At 35.7% G+C, this 26,134-nt stretch overlaps 1 protein-coding gene across 6 annotated transcripts in view; it reads right to left on the minus strand.

The window, feature by feature from the left end:
• The window catches only part of LOC101740429 (uncharacterized), a 129,361-nt gene that overhangs the window by 4,868 nt on the left and 98,359 nt on the right, over positions 1–26,134 (minus strand). For 3 of the 6 annotated variants that reach the window (XM_038010926.2, XM_062668561.1, XM_062668563.1), the window contains exons 2-9: positions 8,943–9,147; positions 8,239–8,452; positions 7,408–7,688; positions 4,110–4,261; positions 3,319–3,470; positions 2,863–2,909; positions 2,588–2,770; positions 216–2,177 (exon numbers count right to left, since the gene is read on the minus strand). In XM_038010926.2, the coding sequence (XP_037866854.1) occupies positions 216–2,177; positions 2,588–2,770; positions 2,863–2,909; positions 3,319–3,470; positions 4,110–4,261; positions 7,408–7,688; positions 8,239–8,452; positions 8,943–9,147 (3,196 nt within the window). Of the gene's footprint in view, positions 1–215; positions 2,178–2,587; positions 2,771–2,862; positions 2,910–3,318; positions 3,471–4,109; positions 4,262–7,407; positions 7,689–8,238; positions 8,453–8,942; positions 9,148–24,271; positions 24,409–26,134 lie in introns of those variants that run through there. The other 3 variants (XM_062668564.1, XM_062668565.1, XM_062668562.1) reach the window with 2 other exon arrangements.

Consider the following 26,134-nt stretch of genomic DNA (forward strand, 5'->3'; position numbering starts at 1 on the left):
CAGAAAACTTGACTCAACCGACATGAAGTCCCCCAATGAGAACAGAATGTTAAGCGAAAGAGTTTAGCTGTAGGTGCTATTAAACGATTCTGCAAGATGTTCTATCCTCATGCTAGTTACCCGCGAGGCGGAAAAAAATGTTTCAATAGACGAAGCCTCCACCATCATTAAAGTGAGAACGTCTGGCATAGACTACTGGCCGGCGAGTGATGTACCTCTGGTATTTGATTTCGTTGCATTTGGGATTCGGTTGCAGACTGTTGTCTGATGAACATTTCGATGTAGATTGGTAACTCCTGCGCCCACCTCCAAGATTTGTCGCGGCTAACTTAATGGCAGGATTGACTCGAGAGGCTCGCGTTGGGAAGGAAATGCTTTTAACAGTCGTAGTCGTTGTCGTAGTCTGTTCGGATTTAATTGTCGTAGTTGCTTTTGTAGTGCTTGTCGTAGAAGCAATATCACTAAATAACCCATTATCGTATTTTTGTTGTTCGTCATTAACAACAGAACTGTTGTTATTAACAATTTGATCGTCATTTTTTTTTTCACTATCTTCTTCTACAACAACGTCGACAGATTCAGTTGACGGTTCTAAATTCATTACATTTTTGAATTTTTGCGACTTTTCTGACGCTGGCACAAATCGTGCTGGAGCATCTGTACTGTTTACTAAGCTGTTGAATTTTAACGAGTAGTAATCTCTGCTTGGTACATACAATTGTTCATAGTTTTCTTTCTGGACTGGTGCTGCTGTTGACGTTGTATGTACCACAGAAGTTGTACTCACACTATCTACAGTGTTAATTAGCGCAAAATCTTGATTTACAGTTTCATCATTTTCAGAAGGTTTAATTTTATTTAAATTTGTTCTATCTGTATTAATTATGCTTGATTCAGTTACTATTTGTAACCTTTTAACATTATTACGTAAAGGCTTTTCGGTTGTGTATTTCACGCTTTTTCGCTGAAAACCTATGTTCACAATCCTTTCTTCAGTAGAAGAAGCTGGAGTCGTAGAGCTCTGATCTGGTATTTTTTCTACAAGTTGTGGTATCGGTGAATTATCTACATTGTTCAAAAAAGCTTGAATGACATGTTTCACTTTTCCACTGAATACTTCTGTTGTATGGTTTGGGATAACTTCGTCTTCTAAACGATAACTGTAGTAAGACGGTGCAACACGTGAAAGTTGTGCAGCTTTTCTTGTTGAAAGCGAATTTGATTTATCTCTTAATTTTTGTGTTGTAGTAGATGAAGTAGTTTTAACCGAAGAAGACTCTGGAATTTGTTCGTCCACTCGATAACTATTACGTAAATTGTCCAAAGTACGATATGGGGAAACAAATGGTTCAGTTTGTGTTTTATACTTATCCGATCTCGATTGATTTTTGAGTAAAATATTATCTTGACTCCTAACGTCGGCTTTTTCAGCTTGATTTCTTAGAATGCTTTCAGTGCTGACGGTATTCTCTTGAAATTGTTCAGTACTAACAGAACTTGGTCGTTTAATAACAGTTTTTAAGTAGTATTTTGTTGTTGTGGTTGTAGGGGTAGTTGTTTCAACAGAAATTAATTTTCTACTAGGTGGCATAATAGGAATCGGAATATCATATTCTTCAGTTATTTCTTTTGTGATATCAGTTCGACGATTAACTGGTTCTGCGGATGTACTGAAACTATTATTTTCTTCTTCACTGCGACTTATGTTGTCGTTACTTATACTATCGCTGATTTCATAACGATATCGTTGCGAATGCTTACCAGTAGAAGAATTGTTAATACGTGAATGGTTTTTTCGTGGATTATTAAATTCATCTATTGGTCGCGTTAGAACCGTCAACGTATATGGGTTATTTGTATTGTTTAAATTTCGTCTAATAGAAAAACCAGTCGTTAATGACACTAGTTTTTTCTTGCCTTTATTAGAAGAGACTTGTTCCACGTCCACAGGGATATTATTGTTATTGTTAGTCACACGAGAAGAACGTCTAGAAGTCAACATTTTTTCAGTTGTCGGTAAGGTCTGTTCTAATCTATGTAAATTGTCAGTTATTTCAAAAGGCTTTGCAAGATAGGATAAATTAATATGAGACGGTGTTGTCGAAGGGGTAGGATCATTTTCAGGGGCAGTAGAAGAAGTATCAGATTTGGGAGTAGGGTTTTCATCTGTGGATGATCTGTTGAATACAAAGCAAAAACACTATCTAATTTAAGCTGTATAATATGTACTTATATAAGATAGATAGTTACCAATACAGTAATCAATCGAACTATTTTGGTAAAGTTAGTAAAGGAAATGTTAACAAACGTCAAGTAACACAAACAGATACCACAAAAGCCTACAGCATCTCTAAAGAAGACTGATAAAGAAACGAAATATTGGAAATGTTACGATTTATACGATAAGGGCTTATCAAGATTTTGAACCAAAAAGAAGTATGCAATAATATGGTAATCATTTTGTTAGATGCTGGTTAGAAAGTTTTCCAGAAGAAATGACAATTGAATGATATTTTAATATGACGTTATGATCGTTATGAATTAAGCCATGATGAACTTAAATTGGGTATTATTTCTTTTGTAGTACCTTGGCGTGTATCGAGACGGGGTCATAGCTTCAGTATATGGTGCAGTGGTAGGGCGTTGTGTAGTCGTGGTAGTTGTAGTGCTTGTCGTAGTAGAAGAGGTTGTGCTAATAGAAGTAGTTTCATACAGTGTCGTCCTTATGCTGCTCGGGTTATGCTCATAGCCCAATTCATTACCTTCGCCCCTGGGTACGTAATTTAATTCGTTATGACTGTAGGTGTTCCATTTGCGTACAGTAAAATATTTGTGCAAAATCAAGAATAAGTTAAAGCTTACCTCGTAGAATGACGAACGGGTGCTTGGTATTGATTTTGGTTGCTAATCTAGAAATTAAACTTAGTGTTAAAGTTGTACACTTTTGAGATTAAATAAAAGAAAATAATAATAAATATTTCTGAATTTAAGAACACATTTACTGGTGGTAGGATCTCTTGTGAGTCCGCACCGGTAGGTACCACCACCCTGCCTATTTCTGCCGTGAAGCAGTCATGCGTTTCGGTTTGAAGTGTGGGGCAACCATTGTAACTATACTGAGACCTTAGAACTTATATCTCAAGGTGGTGCATTGACGTTATAGATGTCTATGAGTTCCTTACTGGAACAGCCCACCTGGTGTTAAGTGGGTAACCTTACCTTGGGTAACTTAACACCAAGTGGGCTGTGAGATCGTCCAACCATCCAAGCAATAAAAAAAAAAACTTGTTTCATTGGAAAAAAAATGGTATTTCTTACCTGTCCTTGGATGAGTGCATCGTCGTAGTCATCAGCCGACACCGGCCTTGCCGTGTACGTTTCGACGGGTCGTCTGGCTGGAGGTGGAGTACCTCTGTATGTCTGCTGTACTGCTGGGCGGACCGATGCAACGTTATATTGCTGCACATAATCTGCAAACACCCGAGCGTCAAGTGAACCTCTTTCGATTAACCAAATTCAAAGTGCCATTGTTTATGAACTATGTATATTCCCAACGCCCTAATACTAATATTTTTTACTGGTGGTAGGACCTCTTGTGAGTCCGCACGGGTAGGTACCACCACCCCGCCTATTTCTGCCGTGAAGCAGTAATGCGTTTCGGTTTGAAGGGTGGGGTAGCCGTTGTAACTATACTGAGACCTTAGAACTTATATCTCAAGGTGGGTGGCACATTTACATTGTAGATGTCTATGGGCTCCAGTAACCACTTAACACCAGGTGGGCTGTGAGCTCGTCCACCCAACTAAGCAATAATTTTTTTGTTTTTTGTTTTAATTCTTTAATTTTACACAAATATAAAGTTATTGAAAGTTTTTATTTTTATTGCTGGTGGAATGGTGGTGGAATGTAATATGGAATTTCATTTTTAAATTATTTATGAACGTATTCATTTGCATTCTTTTTTCTAGTAGGACTTTACAAAAATATATTAAATTCAAGGCAGATTAGATTAGATAATTATTTACAGTTTAATACTCATAAATAAGTATTTTAAAATCATTCCCTCAACCAAAATAATAAGTATAATGATGCTGTTGAGTTGTGTATACCTGTATCCTTGTATAACTCGCCGTCTTCATCATAGACTGCATAGTATGGATCATATTGATCGGGATTATACGCTTGAGATCCATTGTACAACATTTTAGGTCGAGGGCTTGGTGAATAAGATACTGGAGATAGATTTTCTGTCGGTTCCAAGCTACAAATTTAACATATTTTTAAAATAGAGAAAATAGAAAAATAATAATCTTAGTATAAATGAAGAAAAAAACTGTGCAATTTGCAATATACAAAGCGTTTGCAGTCACTATCGTCATCGTCAAGTCATTGTTAGTACATAATGTCAAACTGTTATAATGTGCATTTAATTATGTAGTTTCGTCTTGTCTACAAAATAATATCTAGTTACGATGCTTTGGTTAAAACAATACAATAATCAGTTTAACAAAATGCTTTGCTCTTAGACTATTTAATATTGTTTTGTTTTTGAATTACCTGTTTGTTTTACCGTCATGATTAATTTTAGTAAATCGAGTTTCTTGATTGTAACTGTCTCTTGGAGTAGTCAGTTTTTGAGCAACAATATTGGGATGTCTCATTCGAACTCTATTTTGTGTGTGATTCTGTTTTGAAGTCTCAGGTACAGTTGTCGGTTTAGCTAATCTATGCCTAACTGTATATGGTCTTAATGTCGTTTGATTCAAATATTTTGGAGGTGCACTAGTGTATGGACCAGATTCATTTGAAATTGGTTTCTTTAAATGAATGGTGCGATTACGGGTATGGTGATGAATGATTTCATAATTTGAAACATCTGGACGCATTAAAACCGATGACGTCGGATTTGCATATTCCACCAAAACGGGTATGGGTATTTTGTTATTTTCATTGTTACTAAAGCTCTTGATAGGAGCAGATACATCGTTGTGATTTTTGGTCGTAGTTTCTGGTTTGATTGTATAATATTTGGTTGGTCTTTGTGTTACTTTTTGTAATGGTTTGACAGTAGCAGTTTCTTCTCTGGAATCTTCATAACTGTCGTCATACTCCTTGTAATTTTGTGCGAGAGGTGGTCTCTGCGGTTTGATTTCTGTACTTGGCATATATTTTGGTTTTACGACAGGTTCATAATAATATTGTTCGTCCTCATCATCATAATAATAGTCATTCATTTCCGGTGAGGGCTTAGGAATTGGTCTACGTTTCGTTGCTGGCTTTACCGTAGTAATGAACTGCTCTCTACCTAGGCTAGTGAATGTATTTTGGTTGAATACTGGAGGATTCGTGGAAGACTTTATGGTTTCCCCGAAGAAAGTCTCGAACTGCGCAATGTTAGGACTACTGCCCGGACGAATTGTCACGGATTGTACTGAAAGTGGATTTGCCGTTGGATTATTTTTCCAATACTGTTGCAGTGCTGAAAGTTGCTCATTAGTAATAGTCGTGAGTGGTTTTTGTGTCGATTTGACATGTGCTTCATAGGGCTTAACAGATGTTGCGAAATAAGGCCTAGTAGTAACCGAGAAACGATTTTGAGGTTCTGTAAAATGCTCTAGATTTATGTATTGCTGTTTGGAGTTGGACAAAATAAGAGGTCCACCTGTACCACTCGCAAATAGATGTGGCTTTGGAGTAACAGCCACGATGCGCTGATTTTCTTCTTTTAATTTAGTTTGATCTATTGAGTTGGGTGTAGTGAAACTGTAAGTAATTGGAAGCTGACGGTCATCTTTAAAATTCGGCGGTTTCAATTTTGGTCGTATAGCATCAAGTGGAGTTCCAGCTGTTTGTTGAGCTTTGGTATAGACGTTTTCATTATAGTTATGTTGTTGTTGCTGCTGCTGTGAATATGACTGCAAACTAGGTTTTGGACTTTGGAATTGGTCATATAATTGAGATTGTTTGATAACTGGCTGAAATTCTGAATTTTTGTCTTTGTATTGCGTCGTGAATGAATTGTCAGGTGTAAATGGTTTCGGAGTACTCATGCCCTGGTAATTTAATGTCGAGCTTGGCAAAACAGAGCCAACATTTGCTGGACTTGATGAACCTACAGCAGAGTTCACAATTTTCGGTATGACTTTCGGAGCAGGCGTGTACTGACCGTTACTTATTTTCGACAAAAATGCATCAAAATCAAAATTGGGATTAGCAAAAGGATTCTCAATTTCCGCGTATTTATTGCTTGGATGAGTGAATTCATATGGGGGTTCCGGAAAATCATGCTTGAAATCGTCATCGTCGTATTCTTCTGATGAAGACTCTTGGTTTTCTTCAGAGCTTCCTTCTTCATCATATTCTTCTTCTTGAGGCTGCTTGTGGGTGTGTTCCGATTCGTTTTTATTTTCAGATTGCTGACTCTGAGACTTATTCGATTTTGGCCTATATGTACTCTGTAATCGTTCTGAAGTAGAAACTGGGACCGGTTTACCAGTCACTACTGTACTTGGGAGAATAGATGAATCGTGATATAAGCCATCATTGATGTGATGTAAAGAAGTAATATAATGCGATTGGATTTGTTCGTGATTCGGTCGCGGAGAGTTGTTATAAAATCCTCCATTCAACGAAGTAAATGGATTATTATTGCTAGAAAGTGACGATATAGGCGGACTTTTGGTAATCAAGTTTGTTACAGTATTAATAGGATTATGGACATGCTTCTGGTGCGCTGGATCTGGTAAACTAGGTTTAAATGGCCTTTCGGTTTGACTTTCTTGATATGAAACCAGTGGATTTGCGGTGGAATGTCTATTACTATCATATGAAAAGTATAGTCGACCTGGATTATTATAATTATTATTGTAAGTAGGCTGATATCTCTGTGATTGTGAATTTTGATTATAGCTAGGTCTAGCTTGTTGATCTACAAGTCTGACAGGCTTAGCAATAGCCCAATTTTTTAACGGAGGCTTGTAACCATTTTTTAAATAGTATCTGATTTGCCTTTTCCCTCTTTCAACATCATCTTGAATAAAGTGATCATCAATAACACCAACGTCTTCTGGATCTGCTTCGTAATATTCCATTTCTTCGCCACTGTCACTTCGCTTAGAAATATTTTCTGGATTATCGAACGTATTATTTACAGTTTCAACAAAAGTTAAGTTTTTGCCTAAGCTATCAACTGCAACTTCTCTTTTTTTCCTTAGAAGAGGTTTCTGAATAGAGTCAGTAACATCAACTAAATTTGTATTAAAGTCTAATTGTCGGTCATGGAGAGTGTCAGTCACGTCGTCAATGTCTTCACTGAAACCATCATACTATTATTTAGTTTATCGTTCTCATTAAATCATCAGTCATTTAGTAAATCATTTTTTTTTTTATTGAAAAATTAATACTAACTTGTATTTTTGAGGAGCAGGAGTTATAGTGGCAGCCCGTCTGTCATCGATTTGCGAGCCGAAAGAAAATGATCCAATTTTACCGGCTTGTGGTAAGGATGCTGGAATTATATTCGAGTTGACAGTTCTCCCGGAGCTAATAGCTTGAGATCCGTAGCCATCTCTATCCTTTTGGACTTGACCTATTGTCGAAGGTTGTCCTCGATAAACGCGCTGCTGTCTGTCACTTTCGATTTCTTCTACGGGAGGTAAATCATCTATTTCCGCATACAGCTGTTGTTGCTGACGAGAAAAAAAAACGAAATTATTTTGAGAGCATGAACTCGTTCCCAATATTACAACATTTACAGGTAGAGTGTCTTCTGAGCCGTTAGGTACCGCGAAGCAGTAATGCATTACGTTTAGAAGAGTTGAACAGATATATTATACAACTGAGACTTAAACCTCAGATCCCTAAGGGGGTGGTGGCATTCACTTAGTGAAATCTATGGGCTCCGGTAATCAGACAGTATTAGGTGAACCCGTAAGCTCGGACACACATATATGTAACACAAAAAAAGAAAATATAGCAGACAACATTCTGAATATATAAAATATATTTATTTATTTGCTAAGCTTAGTTTTCGATAATTTGTAAAAGTTGCGTAATGATTGAAAAAAAATCAATGAATAGGAAAAAACGAATTATAACAAAGCAATTTGTAAATAAGTCCTTAACAAGCGTTATTGTTAAAGACAGAACATAATAAAATATATTATTATGGCGTTTACCTTCATCATCTTGCATCAGAACTTCGATTGATAATATAATATTAAAACTAATTTAATTTACCTTTTCGTATTCCACGCGATTGAATTTTGGTTGTCCTCTGGATGTGATGATCGGCTTGGGCTGAGCTCGTGGGGGTGGCGGCGTGCGTCGTGGCGGTGGGGGCGGCGGCGGTGGGTCGTCACGCTCGCTGAACCGCTCCAACTCCTCGCCACCACCAGCGCTGGCACCATCACAGCCTACGTTGCGCGGCCAATCGCACGTTTGGAGCTCGTGGCTGAAAAATGTAAATCGCACTTAAAATTATTCATCATCATCATCATTACCCCGCCCTTCTCCCAGTTACCTGGGGTCGGCGTAACATGTTTTCTCCTTCTATGCTCTTCTATCATATACCATTTCTTCGCTCACACCCCTCTTACCCATATCGTCTTTCACGCAATCCATCCATTTCTTCTTAGGTCTACCTCTTCCTCTATATCCTTTCACATTCATAGTTAACATTTTCTTACCAACCTCATTTTCATTTTGTCTCATCACATGTCCATACCACCCCAAACGCGCACTTCTCAGCTTTTCTACCACAGGTGCCACTTTCAGACTTCCTCTAAGACTTAAAATTATTATTCTGCGATAATCTTGTGCCTGGTTAGCTAATCGCTGTTCTCAATCGACAAAGGATTTAAGAACATTGATTTCTCTTTTTGAATCGAATATGATTTGTATTTTTGAATGTTTGTTAATGTTGAAATTTGCTTGAATCTTACCTGTACATAAGTCCACCAGTACATGATTCAAGTAGGGCGCCGCCAAACACGCAAACATAGTACAATGTGCAGTCGGTGGGATGAGGATAGTAGCCGAACTCCTCTGGACAGTCGAAGTCCACATCTCGTTTAACATTTGCCGCCACGGGAACACTCCTGACTGGGCCGGATCGATGCCGCGAACGGTCTGAGGCGGCAAGGCATTCTGTAGACAATACAAATAATACTATTGGATTTTGAAGGATACTTTTTTTTATTGCTTAGATGAGTGGACGAGCTCACAGCCCACCTGATGTTAAGTGGTTACTGGAACCCATAGACATCTATAACGTAATTGCGCCACCCACCTTGAGATATAAGTTCTAAGGTCTCAGTATAGTTACAACGGCTGCCCCACCCTTCAAACCGAAACGCATTACCGCTTCACGGCAGAAATAGGCAAGGCGGTGGTACCTACCCGTCCGGACTCACAAGGGGTCTTACTACCAGTAATTACGCAAATTATAATTTGTTAATTTTTATTACACGATGTTATTCCTTCACCGCGGAAGTCAATCGTGAACATTTGTCAAGTACGTATTTCATTAGAAAAATTGGTACACGCCTGCGGGATTCGAACATCGGTGCACCGCTAGTAGTGCATACGAATGCACCGGACGTCTTATCCTTTAGGCCACGACGACTTCGAATCAAGACATTTCACGAAATTTTGCTATTGTTTCATATCTTTATTGTGCATCTTTATTTGTAGCAATTGGCTTTAAGCTAGCAGTAGGTAGTATTGAAACAAAAGCATGTAGAATAGTTGCAGCACGCGACCTTGTCTGAGCATTTGTTCGTGCGCATAATGTTGCATTCTCTCGAAATTCGCTCAAATTTTTAAGGTCACTATAAATTATAGGGCTGTAATTAATTTCGCAATACCAACAGCAAATTTTCAAAGTATGACACTACTTATAGTTATTAATTTAAAAAGACTTTTTGGCGGGAACGCGAGGAGTGCAGTTGTGTGATTAGTTTTATTTTGTCTATTTAGTGTTTCTTCGGGTTTAAATGTGTAATAATGGTGGTTTATTAACTGTTTAATATCTGTGAAAGTGCACAAATATGGGAAAATGAAACAAAGCCGCTGGACGCAACTTCTCGGGATCCTCCAAAAACTCCACTGAAAAAATCTTAGTAAATGACCACCATTTTACTAAGATTATATTTCATCCCATATCATCTCATTTCATTTAATTTCATCCCAGTTAATTAATGTCTCAAATTAATCATTTTCATTTCATTTCACTCCATATTATTATTTTTCATAAAAACAAGAATATAAATTAAAATAAGACATGACTGAAAGGTCTTAAAAACGAGGTCATAAAATCATTTTAAAAAAAATTAATTAAAAAATTTGTGAGTATATTTTAATTGAACACAAGATATTTATTTGATAGACGCCTGTAAAGCGCTATAGGTAATTTTTCAAAATATGTTAACTATATGTTTGCATATTAACAAGTCCGGAAAGTAACATTCGGATCGTTGGTCTAGGTAGCAATTTCATCCGCTCTGTGGAGGATCTTCCCTTTATCGAATTCTATAAACTGATGAAACCCACATGATTTTAACACATAACAGTAGCGCGATCCAGACATGTCTCAAAGATCTTTGTAACTTCCGCCATATATATTAAAAACACAAGTCATACTTTACTTGAAATATCGAAATAAGTCTATTTCAAATATACGCATGTTTTGTATTAAGAAATAATAAATTCGAGTGACTTTTTTCAATTTCGTAATGATACGTGTCGACTACGTTTAAAATTATAGAACGGACGAAATAATATTAACACAAAACATGCATGGAATATGAACTATATAAGGTAAAGTAACCATCAGATAAATAGTAAATGTACCACCGGTTCTACATATAATTTTACATATTATATTAGGTGTATTTCGTCAGTAAATTGTTTGTAGATTTTGTAAGAAAACGGCTGTTTAGATGACCACATTGTTAACAAAACTTTTTCCATTTGTTCATTACTTTATCTTTATGATGATACAGTTTTAAGTTTCTCGTAGTCCTAATTAATCTATACATTAATACGTGAAGCAAAAACTTTGTACCCTTTTTACGAAAATTGCGCGGACGGAGGAGTATGAAATTTTCTACACTTATAGAGAATATAGAAAAGAAGTGCACAATGCTAATATTTTTTTAAATAATGCATAAAAGATACATTATATTAATACACACACTACCATGTATTTGACACACACACATACACTCTTTGTTTATTGTCAAACTTTTGTTATTGCTTAAAGTCTGTAGTCAAATTGAGAATAGGTTAGTATTGTTTATCTTTAATATTACGAGTATTTGTCTATAGTGTAGTCTTGGCGAAATCTGTAACAATAGGACCATAATAATGTTGAAACTTATAAGTTCAATTAATTATAGTCGAATTTCGACTACTGCGGGACCACTAGTAAATTATAAAATCATTTCAAGCGAGAGCGAGCGAGAGCCTGAGATAAAGCCATCCATTACCACCCTTTTCTCGTTTTTAAGCTATTGCATAGCTTTTATCGCGGGCTTTGAGCGCGGCGACTGAATCAAGAAATTCCGTAACGAAAATAACCTGACACCCCCACTACGCCTACTATGTAGCTCGCGTTCAACACATTCACACGTTGCGCTGGTGTAGTGTTTGTGAATAAGCGCGCGGTGTGAGCATCATGAAAAGTCTGCCCATCTGTCTCTCACGGAGTCTAGCTTATGAGTGTGAAGGGGACAGTTAATGTTTTGCTTTTGTTCATGTATATAAATATAGCGTGGTCTTATTATTATTATTGTTTTATTATTAAATTATTATTGTTTAATTGTAATTGCATAAGTTGATGAAAATTCTTTGCAATAGCTTTACCGCGGCTGTCCCCGAGTGCCACACGTGTTTTTTATTAACTTGACTGTTTAACTAAAAATTTTATAATTCAATAAAATGTAAAAAATTACAAATTTTTTTAATATTTTGATAGAAATAAATACAGCGTGATTTTCACTAGTACTAAAAACTACAAAAACATGGGCAAGGAATTTCGCAAGCACAATTTCGATTAATATTCACAAGAAGACAAGGTTGTTTAGATAAAAATCTCTTATGAGAATGGAACTATGAAGCTTATCTTGCTTGTGGAAAACAATTTTGTCACGTCTGTGCATTGAGATCACGAGACAGTGTGGGATTTGGGACAGCCGACGGTCTCTTGCACACGTTTTAAGAAATTACATACGAAATTAATGTACATTATAATAATCTACATAATTTTCGTGAAACTGAGCCTTCAACAATCGATCGTGGTACTTACAAATATAATGCTATGTATCATCATCTATTCTATTTTGGCGATTAATTGCATTACATTCTATTTAAATTTACAATACCGTGTAAAATAATGTACTGTGTACAACACTGGATGATATGAAATATAATATATTACATTTATATATATGTACATTTAAATTTTATTATATGCTATTCTTTATACATAGTGGTAGGACCTGCTGTGAGTCCGCGCGTGTAGGCACCACCACCCTGCCTATTTCTGCCGTGAAGCAGTAATACGTTTCGGTTTGAAGGGTGGGGTAGCCGTTGTAACTATACTTGAGACCTTAGAACTTATATCTCAAGCCGGGTGGCACATTTACGTTGTAGATGTCTACGGGCTCCAGTAACGACTTAACAGCAGGTGGGCTGTGAGCTCGTCCACTCATTAACAAAACAACAACCCACTCTACAAAATTAGGTCGATCGTGTTGTGAACGCGATAAAGATAACAGGTGAATCAAAACAGCGATACGTCAAAAAACTATGACTAAATTTGAAATCATACTTCAATTGACTAGAGTGAATGTATACCTTAATAATACTAGCTAGGTATTCATCATCGTGATTCTTTATATGTTTATTACATTGAGTTTCGTTTTGGTGCTAGCGTTACAGAAAGTGAAATAGTCACGTTTGCAAAAATAAACTTTCGTCTTGAATTTTATTTTGTTAAATTTAAATGTGTTTAATGAAATTTTATTCCTGAGTAACACTCTCGGATCTTTCGGTGAAGTTAAGCAAGTTTTATGACAATTAAGAATGCAATTCTAATATTCTGTTTAGAAATATTATATTCTAATTATTTCCAGGACCTTTCAACTTGCCATCGGAACACATTTCATTAGTTCTGCCTAAAGCCGTTGTATCTACAGTGCGTTACAAGATCCTTAAAGTTACCGCAACCACTTACTTATATTTCCACGAGAATTGAGTTATAAAACATTTTTTAATGTGAAACGTCTATAGCCGCACGTAAAACCGATTTCTGGCGTGGCGACGCATGCCGTGGCGACGCGTCGCCATGCGCAATCGACTGTGCGATTCTCTCCCACTCGATCCGGCGTTAAGCCATCTCTCTCGCTACAATGAGCTCGGATACCTATAGTGTATACTCCGTAGTGTATACAGTGTTGTGTACTACAGTACACATAACCTGTGTTTTACTTGAAAACAAATTATTTTTTCGTAATATTTTATTTTATCATTATGACATCTTTAGTTCCTATCACAATCTGTTCTTTTCTGCATATTATTTTTACAAAATAATGTCGATGTTTCACATCTGCCAGGCGTCCCGTGACGGCTCACATTTTTTTTTTCAATTATTTTTATTTTAAATTAAAAACAAATAAAGCTGATGCTGTGTAAATAACTATGTGAGATATAATTAAGTGGTAATTTAAAGAAAGACATCATAATCAGCTTAATAATAGTCGCTGATGACGTCATAATTCACATAATTTTATACCAACACTAGGCAAACGCACAAAATCACTTTTGTCAATAGTACACAAACAAAATAATGTCACAATAGGACCTTGTATTGTAAACGTCGTATCTAACAATTGTAATACAACATAGACTTTTAGTTTCCCACAGGTTGTTAATCCGTGTTAATAGTAATACACACATCGATCCGTCAATCAAAAATGATCACTATGGTGATGATTTTAAAGGTTACGAGACCTATGAAGCTGTTACGACATTTAGCCGCCGTAAATGAGGCTGCAAGAGGCCGCACGCGCTCTGGTAATGACATCTATAAGCCTAAGGTACTTTGGAATGTCTACGCTAATTAACCTAACCTAACCATAGATTATATTGCAATAATATACAACAATTCACAGGAAGAACATTAGAATTATATGATTTTATTATTGGACTTAAAATATGAATTATTTCATAACATATGAAATCAAAGATTAATTAGCACGGTAAATTAAAAATAATCCGAAATATAGTGTCAAACCATATTCTTTGACGGGCTTTGGTTAATCACATTCCCAAGCGGAGGAAAAGAAGCCGCTTTCTTTCTTTATCTCTGCCTATTTATAAATGGATCATTCATTGGTATTTTGGTATGCCCCTGTGGCTAATTACTTTGTTAGAACTTCACAAATGACTGTTAATGTTGCAATACAAGGCCGTCCGTTCTTAGCGCGCATAAGCTGCAAATATCCGTAGTTAAATGAACAAAACGTAGCATTATCAAGGAATTTCGACCTCAATACTGCGGCCCCATATTTACGGCGCGTTCATTAATCAAAACAACGATTCCCTAGATCGTGCCTCAGAATGTTGCAAGTTAAAGGCAACGAGACCGAAATTATTCCTTGTGGACAACTAGAACAACATGAGTACAACATAGTAATGGGCAGTTGTGTGGGAAATGCTCGAGCAATCCACGATTTATCTGCATATTGCGCTGTGATATGAAGCAATCCTATTTCATGTTTCATTGTTTGCAAAATTCCTTTGAACTGATCCGTACCGAGATCGTCGACTTTTGTTCCTTTTAAGCGTTCGTTTTGATTGCGTTTCCATGTTAGCGAAATGAAAAGAACAAGATGGCCTATTAATCGATAAGAGGAGGAAAAACGTGGGCGCCCGAGACGCGTATTGCTAAAATATTTGCATTCCGCAATTGAAAATACATTTACTTACTCCCACCGACGGTTCCGTGATTCACTATGAATATTTTATATATTATAATCATTTGTTATTTTGAATTTGGTTACTCAAAAATTATTTATTCATATCGTTTAAAAACAATGCTTAAGTACCTTCATTCATCATTATCCTGCCCTTCTCCGAGTTACCTGGGATCGGCGCAACATGTTTTCTCCTTCCATACTCTTCTGTCGTATACCATTTCTTCGCTCACTCCCCTCTTACCCATATCGTCTTTTACGCAATCCATCCATTTCTTCTTAGGTCTACCTCTTCCTTTATATCCTTCCACATTCATAGTTAACACTCTCTTACCAATCTCATTTTCATTTCGTCTCATCACATGTCCATACCATCCCAAACGCGCACTTCTCAGCTTCTCTGTCACAGGTGCCACTTTCAGACTTGCTCTAACATATTCATTCATTTTCATATTCATTAAAAACAATGCTTAAGTATATTAAAGTCAAACGCTCGCGAAATCAACCGAAGGTTTTCAGGTTATATTTTGCAATGTAAAAATAAATCCCAACACAAATACAAAATAAATCTAAGCCGTTCTCAAACAATGGAAAGAATTATCACAGCGGGCAACAACGTAGAATGATCTATTTGTGTATTCTAAAGCATTTAAGCTGCAAGGAAGGCTGTGGCCATGCATCAGTTAAAATAAATGTGCTATCAGAGCAATGTATGTGTAAGAATAAAATATTTAAGCCCTCCACGGGCGAGACATTATCCGGAGCGTCTATTTGGACAACAAAAATATAGACATGTACAACAAATAAATAAATCGTGTTCCTTTTGCGCTCGTATGTTGGCTGCACCACACAATTTTATCGTGTAAACTTTGTTAATTTATATGTTATACTGGAAGTGTCTCATGGATTCACGGACAATATGTATAAAAATAAATAATAGTTTAAAAAAAACTAACAAATACGCTTTTATAGAAAATATAACTAAAAATAGAAAATAAATTTTAATATTTTTTCTTACACTGTTTTTAATTCAAATCTATTAAATTTTATTTTCTATTTTATAGTTGGATTTTATATAAAAGCGTATTTATTTATTTAATTTTTTGTTTTTTTAAACTATTATTTATTTATTGTCAATAGTTATTATTTCTGACGTTCCGATTACAATTTACGTCGTCACATACGACTAGTGCTATTCTTCGTATATAAGTACATATTATTTTATTGACCTTGGCAATAGGCCTGATGGTGAGTGGTAACCGTCGCTCATGGACGTCAGCAATTCCAAAGGAAGAGCCAAGCCGCTGTCTACCGCTTAAAATCTGAATACTTACCGCCATTAATATTCATTTATTAACATTATTTCTTTAATAGTATTATTCCCAAAAGGCTTGCTGCCGCCAAATTTATATCTTTATAAAAAAAAATCGATTCAGTAGTTATTACGCGCTACCTTTTTTTTTATTGCCCTTGTAGGCAAACGTGCATACGGCCCACCTGATGGTGAGTAGTTACCGTTGCCCATGGACTTTAGCAATGGCAAGAGCCGCATGAGCAATGAGAACAATGGCAGAGCCAAGCCGCTGCCTACAAAAACAAATGAAAAAGCAAACCAACAGAGTTCTATTCTTTTTTAATATAGTCAATGTACAAAATAGAGATATAATCCGATAAGTTCTTGGCTGGGTGAACATTTAAAGGATATAAGCTCCTAATACAGGCGAAAAGGAAATATTTGCATAGAATATTTGCTATTGTGTGGGAGGCTAATGGACCGCTACAATAGGTGGGTGCTCGACTCCTTGGACGCGAGTAGGCGATCGACATACACGGCGTTGAATGATTTATTGTATATTTAATATGTTTTTGTTTAGACGGATACAAAACGAGATTGAAATCACATCTGAAATCTGAAATCGAATTGGAAAATGGTACTTATATTGTTTTAAATTTACGTAAATGTAAGGAGGTACTATATTTATAATAATCAATTAATAGATTGTCGGAGATTACAAAAGCAACAGCGAAAAAAAAAATCTTCAAAACATTGCGTTTCAAGAATGCTTTTTTTTATTTTTATTGCTTAGATGGTTGGACGAGTTCACAGCCCACCTGGTGTTAAGTGGTTACTGGAGCCCATGGACATCTACAACGTAAATGCGCCACCCACCTTGAGATATAAGTTCTAAGGTCTCAAGTATAGTTACAACGGCTGCCCCACCCTTCAAACCGAAACTCATTACTGCTTCACGGCAGAAATAGGCAGGGTGGTGGTACCCACCCGCGCGGACTCACAAGAGGTCCTACCACCAGTAAAATTCTCATATAGTATCACGAATCAATTAATATAATAAATACTTTCTGACTTTCTGAGAAAGAGATTATCGGAGACTACAAAAGCGACAACGAAAAAAATTATCTTCAAAACATTGCGTTTCAAGAACGCTTCTCATATAGTTGTATCACGAATCGTCCAAAAATTTATGAGCATGGGTTATTTAATAAACAAGAGACCTTCAAGATGTAATAACAATCTAAGCAATATAAAGTGTAACGAAAGTCGTATTAAGCAATATCCACCTCATGTTACATACAAAACATTGTGTTGAATTCGTGCCGACGGCGCGCCCCATTGGAACGTCGACCTTTCGGCTTATGTTCCTATCTACAGATCGTTTTACTACACCAAACTGGCCATTCGTGATTATTCGTTATAATGTAGTGTGTTCAAATGTGTCAGAGCCTTGAAACTTTCGCTTTCGATTAATTGACTTAAATTATTTCAAGTACTTACCGTACCGGATCTTGTAATTTTATGGTTGAAATTGTTTTTGTCCACCGTTCAATATGTTATTACATGAGATCGTTCGCTGTTTCAAAAGATGCAGCATCGTTTTTAGACATCAGCTATGTCAATTTAATAGTTTTATCTCTAATAATTTAAATTAGTAGGCCACGAGCCTTTTTTCTAATTCATCCAAAAAAATAACAAATATGGAATTTATATCTAAGAAATGTCTCTGCGTTCGATTTCTAGTTAGAGTATTCTTAGGCCGAGGCCAATAGCCTACGGATATCTATATATTAATACGTGAAGCAAAAACTTTGTATCCCTTTTTACCAAAATTGCGCGGACGGAGGAGTATGAAGTTTTCCACACTTACAGAAAATATAGAGAAGAAGTGCACAATGCTAATATTTTTTTAAAATAATGCATAAAAGATACATTAAATCAATAAAGATCATATTACACACACTACATACCATGTATTTGACGCACACACGCATGCATACTATTTATTGTCAAACTTTTGTTCTTGACGTCTGTGGTCAAATTGAGAATAGATTAAATATTGTTTGTCTTTGTTAATATGTACTTTTTATAGTGTATTCTTGGCGAAATTTGTGATTATAGAAGTATAAAATACAATTATAATAATGTACAAACTTACAATTCCAATTAATTATAGTCGAATTTCGACTACTGCGGGACCACTAGTTACATCAAATATGCGTTATTCCATTGTTTACGGCCCAGATACGCCTCTTCGTAGAGACGGTAGTAATTGACAAATTTAATTATTTTTATTCATAGTATCCATTTATATTCAAGTAACACAATCTTGTATTGTATCACTTCTTAATTACCGTGTATCATTTGTCACGTCAAAGTAAACAACATTCGAATATACTTTTTTGCAATAGAACTGATTGCTCCACTTTATGCTCCAATTGAAATTCAAAAGTACATTTAAATAAATGCAATGACATTTTTATTGGCATCAGCGTAATACGGCATGAATATTGAGCCTTGCCTTGAGTTGTAAGTTTTCAGCTTCAATTCTAATGCATTTTTTATTTATTTATTGCTTAGACGGGTGGACGAGCTCACAGCCCACCTGATGTTAAGTGGTTACTGGAGCCCATAGACATCTACAACGTAAATGCGTCACCCACCTTGAGATATAAGCTCTAAGGTCTCAAGTATAGTTACAACGGCTGTCTCATCCTTCAAACCGAAACGCATTACTGCTTCACGCCAGAAATAGGCAGGGTGGTGGTACCCGCGCGGACTCGCAAGAGGTCCTACCACCAGTAAAATTGACAGCGACTTAATCATAAAACTGTAGTTCGTGATTGTTTGGCGACTGAACTAAAAAGGTAATATCAAATTAATGTATCGTATCTAGTACCTAAACATGGCCATATACTCTTTTTGGTGTTTAGATATTAATAATATAATAACAATGCATTTACTTCTAGAATTCGAGTCTTTAAAAGACTTTTACACAGACTTAAACACAACATTTAACAATAAATTGATAACAGATTTAGCGAATGAGTTCTTAAGATATCGCATAATGCGGCGTTCTATTTGGCGTAGGCTTCCTACGGTTCCCTCCATTAAGTTCTGTCTTCTGCAACTATAAGTTAAGGTATGACGCTAAAATTGTCTCCTTAATACCATTTGGCCTCTAGTTTTTTCAATTTGTTTATTTTGCATCTTAACATATCTTTTGTTCAGTCTCATTGCAAATATGAACCTTAGTTTTTCGTCTCTTTACAGATTTCGTATTCGCTAAGCCTAATTCTTACGATGCTTTTATCCATTTCCTTCCCATAATTTGCTAGTTTTTCTCGATGATTTTCAGTTAGAGACCATGTTTGACACTCATATGTAACACACAGAAGAATGCAAGTATTAAAACTCTTGCTCTTAACATGCATAATTTATCTTGAGTGTTCACTTTCTCACTGTTACACTCAAATACAAGTAGCTTTCGTCTTTGTAGAATTTCATTAAAACAATATATTCCATTCACTGTATCTATTATACGTTATACGTCTTTTTATCCCATTTACGTGGTAGTAAGATATCCTGTAGCACATTGATAGCACTACTAAACACCGCTTCACATCAGAACTTAATTTGAATTAAAACACACTAACAACTTTCAAAGGAACGTCACTTTTTGTTTCAGCATAATCAAATGGACAATTTCATTATTTTATAACAATAGAAATAAGGCTATAACTAGAAATAAGACTATAACTAAATTATCATTTGTACTGTTACAAAAGAACATATAAGTTGCACACGAATAAAATCACCATAAGATTAGCAGGACATGGACAGTTGTATATCATAGTATCAGATCTGCATCGCGTCACTTCGCAGTATAGATTCCCCTGTATTAGTCGCGTTTACACTGTATGACTCTCTTACCCGAATCCTGATCACACAGGACCCAGTCACCGTCGACGCCCTAGACACGTCCTTACGGATCCATCAGATCCAATAACCTTTGCACTAGACGCCTTCAGCTCTAACACTAGGAGCAGACTTAGGGACCCCGGTAACCGTACTCGTCGAACTCGAAAAAGAGTTCGACGTGCAACCTAACCCATGAATCAGCTCGCTGAGTTTACTCGCCGGATCTTCTCAGCGGGTCGCGATTCCGATCCGGTAGTAGATTCATTCGCGAAGCAGCTGCTCTTGAGCTGTTAGGTCTCCTTCGGAGGCGCTCGGGCAGCTGTTAGCAAATCCCACCCCTTCTGGCTGAGCTTTTGCTCGCCCACCTGTCCTGGTGAAACTGGAAAGGCCTTCGGACCACCAGTGATCCTTCAATCATAAAAAAAAAACCTTTGTGACTCCTATCCCTAACAGCAATGAAATCTTTAATAGTTTATAAATCGTAGGCACTCGTTGAAAGTACTCAAGTTGAACCAACGCCTGAATTTGCTTGTCACGCCGCACGCTCTTGCTATCGAAACAACATTTCACTTTTTATGCACAAGTGCTCCAAAATATGTATGTACGTTGCAACAGAATAAATGTAACAAGGTTAAGTTTATTATTGTATCTGTTCAAGGCAATTAACTTGATCGTTATCACTTTCGTCGGTGGCGCTTGTTACAAAATATACTTCATTCGATCCGACGTCTGTCAGTTGTATTTGGAAAAACAATCGAATGTAAATATATCGGCATCGTCTTCTGAGCTCCGTGACGCGGCACTGCGTATTTTATAATCGCATGTATAAATCGATTAGTAAATATATGAACGATTAGCCTATCCATTAAGTACATGTATTTTCTACATGGATACCAAGTTTCAAGTTAATCGGATGCGTGGTTCAGTAGTTATAACGGAACATCCGTAAAAACCGCTGTAGATTTATATATTAGTATAGATGTAACTAAACAGGATATTTTTTTTTAGATCTTGTATTTTGATCAGATGTAGTGTGGTTAAATTTTACCAGACATTTTTGATAAATAGAGTTAAAATTTATAATTTTATTAACACTGTTATCCGTTTGAGAAAATGATATTAAAAACAATATATTTTTATAAATGAACTGAAAAGATTTTATGTATTGCCTCAGAGTGCTTTACCTATTGCTTAGTGCCCGTGACTATTCTATTACGTAGTTATTATGTTATCCTTAGATTAAGATTCGATTCTTAACTGCGACTTAAGATTAATAAGACAATTCGAATGACCTTTTAATAATCTAGTTTAACTTAAACTTTAATTTAAAAAGTGTCAAAAACAACCAAAAGGTACGGTCAGTACTTCTCATTAAAGCAGAATTTATGCTTATTATCTATTGAATATTTATTTAATGTCTAATGTGACAGTAATTGATTGAGTACATTTTTTTTCTTCATTAAATACACTTGTCGTGCCACAAAAACTAGATTACCTTGGCATTCAGAGTTATTTTGTTAGACGCCATTTATCCCTACACTAGTTTACTTCAATTTAAGTCTATAGAATAAACTATGTTTATACACTAATTACACAAACACCGGAAAACCTTGAAACAGATTAAAAATGTATCAACAGAACATGGTACGTACGTTTTAGAAGAATCTATGACATAAGAATTTAAGTTTAAGGATCTACAAATAAAAGTCACTTAACAGTCTTGGTTGGATATCTTAATCTTACAACATCCTATACCACCAGATTCGTTTTTTTTTAACTCTATCACTTGAGTAAGCCCACGGTCTTCCAGGCTTTAAGTGATTACTGAAACATTTAAGAGTAAACACTACTACATAACGATCACTACCAGCTTTGAGACAGACCTCAGTCCAAGTCCAACCTCCCAACCAAAACACGCGAGTGAAATAGAAAATACAATTAGATTTCTACATGTCATGATTCTTCTCACAGTGAACGCAAGCACTGTGCGCCCTTCTGCATAAGCCCATTCCGTTAGATTATGATCGTTAATGTCAATACTATGTGACGAATACAATATTATTTTAATCCAAGTTCATAGCTATTCAACAGACTTTCAAAATTAGGGTTCTTTGTTCGATCGTTCAAATATATCCCATTAACTTATTGTATTCTAAGCTTTGACGTTTATTATATTATTTATTATATTATAGTTATTTGTTTTTAATTTAAATAATAATAATTAAAAAATATATGTATTATAACTAACTAACTTTTAAGCAGCGGCTTGGCTCTTCCCCTGGCATTGCTGACGTCTATGAGCGACGGTAATCACTTACAATCAGGCTGGCCGTTTGCTCGTCTGCCTACAAAGGCAATAAAATAGATAAAGAGACATATTAATAGACACTAAGCTCGTAAACACGAGTTAACAGCGTTCCCACTTCCATTTTAGTAATCCACGGTGCCATAACAGTATTTGACATTTGCCGAATTAATTCAAAGAAACTTTTTGCTCGCGTTTTCTTGGATCACTTTGAACTTTTTTTCTTTATTTCGTGACAATAAAGCATAGCGTTGTTTTCTTTTACGTTCAAATGTCAAGGCGAAACACAAGACGTGTCCGGGTCTAGAAACCATTCTGAAGCACTTGAAGGGCGTTATCTGATTTTAAAATCCTGACTAAGCCCGAGAGAGCATAAAAATATATGTTTAGGGCGTTATTTTTTTTAAATTGACATATTAAAATTTGAAAGAAACATTTAAATATTTAACAATAAAGAGAACCGATTAAAAATAAATGGAAATTTCAATAATTTACTCAGAGTCAATTAAATATGCATTATTAAGGATAACTCCAAAACTAGCGGTAGCATCTTGATAAAATTTGAATTAAACATGAGACTCCAACTTTCGTTATGAAAAAAAAAAAATCTGAATCGGTTCACCTAGAAAAAAGTTCTGAGTCATAAAAAACCCAGTCAAATTGACAAATCCCTTCTTTTTTGAAGTCGGTTAAAGCTACTGCTTGTTGATGATTTTGACGAGCTACGTCGTCTGCCCTAGAAGACAATGTAACGGCTGTACCCTGATTCCTGATATAGTTATTGTCTATGAATAACAGTTATAGATTATGTGTCTAGCAACGTACGACTGTAACAGAAAAAAAGTTGCTAATAAAAGTGGATATGTCAATGACCTCGATAAATTCGCTAACAAGGTTGCCACATTATTCGATAAATTCTTCCTTAAAAATTCTACCACGACTAAACATATTATTATCGACCAAATGATCATAATTTACCGACCAACGTTTGGTAATGCATGATCAAAACTTTACATGTTGCAACTAAATTATTTTTTACCATGAACGACCTTCGGTTCTGTGTGGAGCAATGCCGTGCTTAATTAATAAATATCAACATATCTGATAAATTCTATAGATGCTACATATTAATAACATTTGATGATACGGAATAAAAAAGTGACTATATAGAGAAATACTTTTAACAATAAGCGCATTGAAAAATTTTCAAAAATATTTACATAACAATTCATGTATGTATAAATTAAGAATCTGGTTATGGCGTTATCACGTAAGTTCAATGAATGAAGTTGGAATAAATTATTTTAAAACAATTTTACTGTGTTATTTTTCATTTTAAAGTCGTAAGGTACATTTACACTTAACGTTCAGTACCTACAGTACGAAATTGTAATTTAATTCTATAACATTTCCGACATTCTCTCGAGCCTGAGAACAGGCAAGTGGGCGTGAGTACTGACCGAGGCTTGTACTACAAAAATTTGTTTGTTCAATTTAAATTCATACTGCTTTGCGAAGGTTGCAATAACAACATTTATTTGAACTTTTGTTAGATAGTTTAAAAATTACTCGTATCTATCCCAACGTTATTAAAATTCCAAATCGAATTTACTTTAAAAACATGATACACATACTTGAATTTTATATAAAACATCAATAATATAAAACGATGTCTGAACTTAAAATTTATAACTTCTTTTTAAGACTTCTTCGCAACTATTCTTTTTTTTTTGTTTTTTATTGCTTAGATGTGTGGACGAGCTCACAGCTTACCTGATGTTAAGTGGTTACTGGAGCCCATAAACATCTACGACGTAAATGCGCCACCCAGCTTGAGATATACGTTCTAAGGTTTCAAGTATAGTTACAACGGCTGCCCCACCCTTCAAACCGAAACGCATTACTGCTTCACGGCAGAAATAGGCCCGCGCGGACTCACAAGAGGTCCTACCACCAGTAAAAAACATTTATTTTCATTTCCAAAAACTATGTTCGTTCGTGTTTTGATATTGTTCACGTGGTAGGGGACTTTATTTTTTTTTAGAGGCGACCACCGACACCCGAACAAGCGGCAAGTCGTGATCGTGACTATCGCAACACTATTGTTTTGCCCAAACAAACGTGGTTTAAGTCATGAGATTGCAGCGATTAGACTCCGCGGCCGTATGTATAGTTTCTTGTTCGCATAGTTTAGGAAAATAGTATGGTTTGTCTTTATGAAATATATTGTATTTTATTAGGTTCTTGTTATATTTATTCTTTAGCGGTAGGCAGCGGCTTGGCTCGGTCCGTGGCATTGCTGAAGTCCATGGGCGACGGTAACCACTCACCATCAGGTGGGCCATGTGCTTGTCTGCCTACAAGGGCAATAAAAAAAAGAAAATAAAAGTCGCGTTTACAACACGATCGACCGAATTTTGAAATACAATGATATTTATATACATACATACATACATACATAGATAATATATATTTTTTTGTTATTTTTTTTATTGCTTAAATGACTAGACGAGCTCATAGCTCACCTGGTGTTAAGTGGTTACTGGAGTCCATAGACATCTACAACGTAAATGCCGCCACCCACCTTGAGATATGAGTTCTAAGGTCTCACTATAGTTCAATTATAGTTCTGATAGCAATTGGTTGTTTACGCGCTTTGGAGCCGCAGCATTTTGATTGTAGCTACCGTAGCTATCAGACCAGAATAACACCATGTCATCTTTTTCTGTATATATCGTAAAAGACGATTAAGAAATTCACCAGAGAATAGACTGTAGCATTTCCTGAGAGACTACACTACTGCGATCATCATTTGGCATTTACTGGAGGTAAGGAATATTTACAATAGTAAACCCTCGCCGGTAGGTACTAGAATCCTAACATTTCTACCGTGAAGCAGTCATGCAATTCGATTTGAAGGAGGAGACAATTGAGAATTTGACTGATATATCTCAAGTGGGTTATGACATGTTTTCTGATGTCTATAGGCTTCGATAACTACTTAATACCAAGTTGGACGTTAGATCGTTCACCCGTCTGTGTAAAAAATATATAATAATAATTATCCAGCATTTTTATCGGGTAGAGATTTGCGACATCAAAGCTTTAGTGCACAATGTATTTATTTATTTTAAATTGTTAATTAGTTTAATGTATTTACGATCGTAATAATTTTAATAATTTTATTTAAATTATCATTTTCTAGCTGGTTATAATTTATTGACGTTAACGAATTGCGATTTTCATCTCATTTCTTATTATTTGGACCAAACCGTTACATATTAATTCTAAATGTTTTGAAGGCTTTATGACAGTTTAAAAAAGAACTCAAGCCAATAATTGTTATGACAGAAAGCTGTCCTGGAGAAGAGAGAGCGGCAGCTTTTGTTCTATAATAGATAAGCCATTAGATTAATCATCAATTAAAAGAACCGAGTAGTAAGTTGAGACTTTTATCTATTTGTAAATGAATGAATAACTTCTTTCTAACTTAACAACAAATGATTTTTGTTTTATTTTAAATCACCAATTTAATGACAGGAACAAATTCTGCTCTTGCAAGCTGAGGCCTAGATAATATCGTGAAGAAATTACCTGAATCAAATACAACATCATCAGTATAAATCGGCTGTAACA

The sequence above is a fragment of the Bombyx mori genome, chromosome 5 (assembly GCF_030269925.1).
Source record: "Bombyx mori chromosome 5, ASM3026992v2".
NCBI lineage: Eukaryota > Metazoa > Arthropoda > Insecta > Lepidoptera > Bombycidae > Bombyx > Bombyx mori.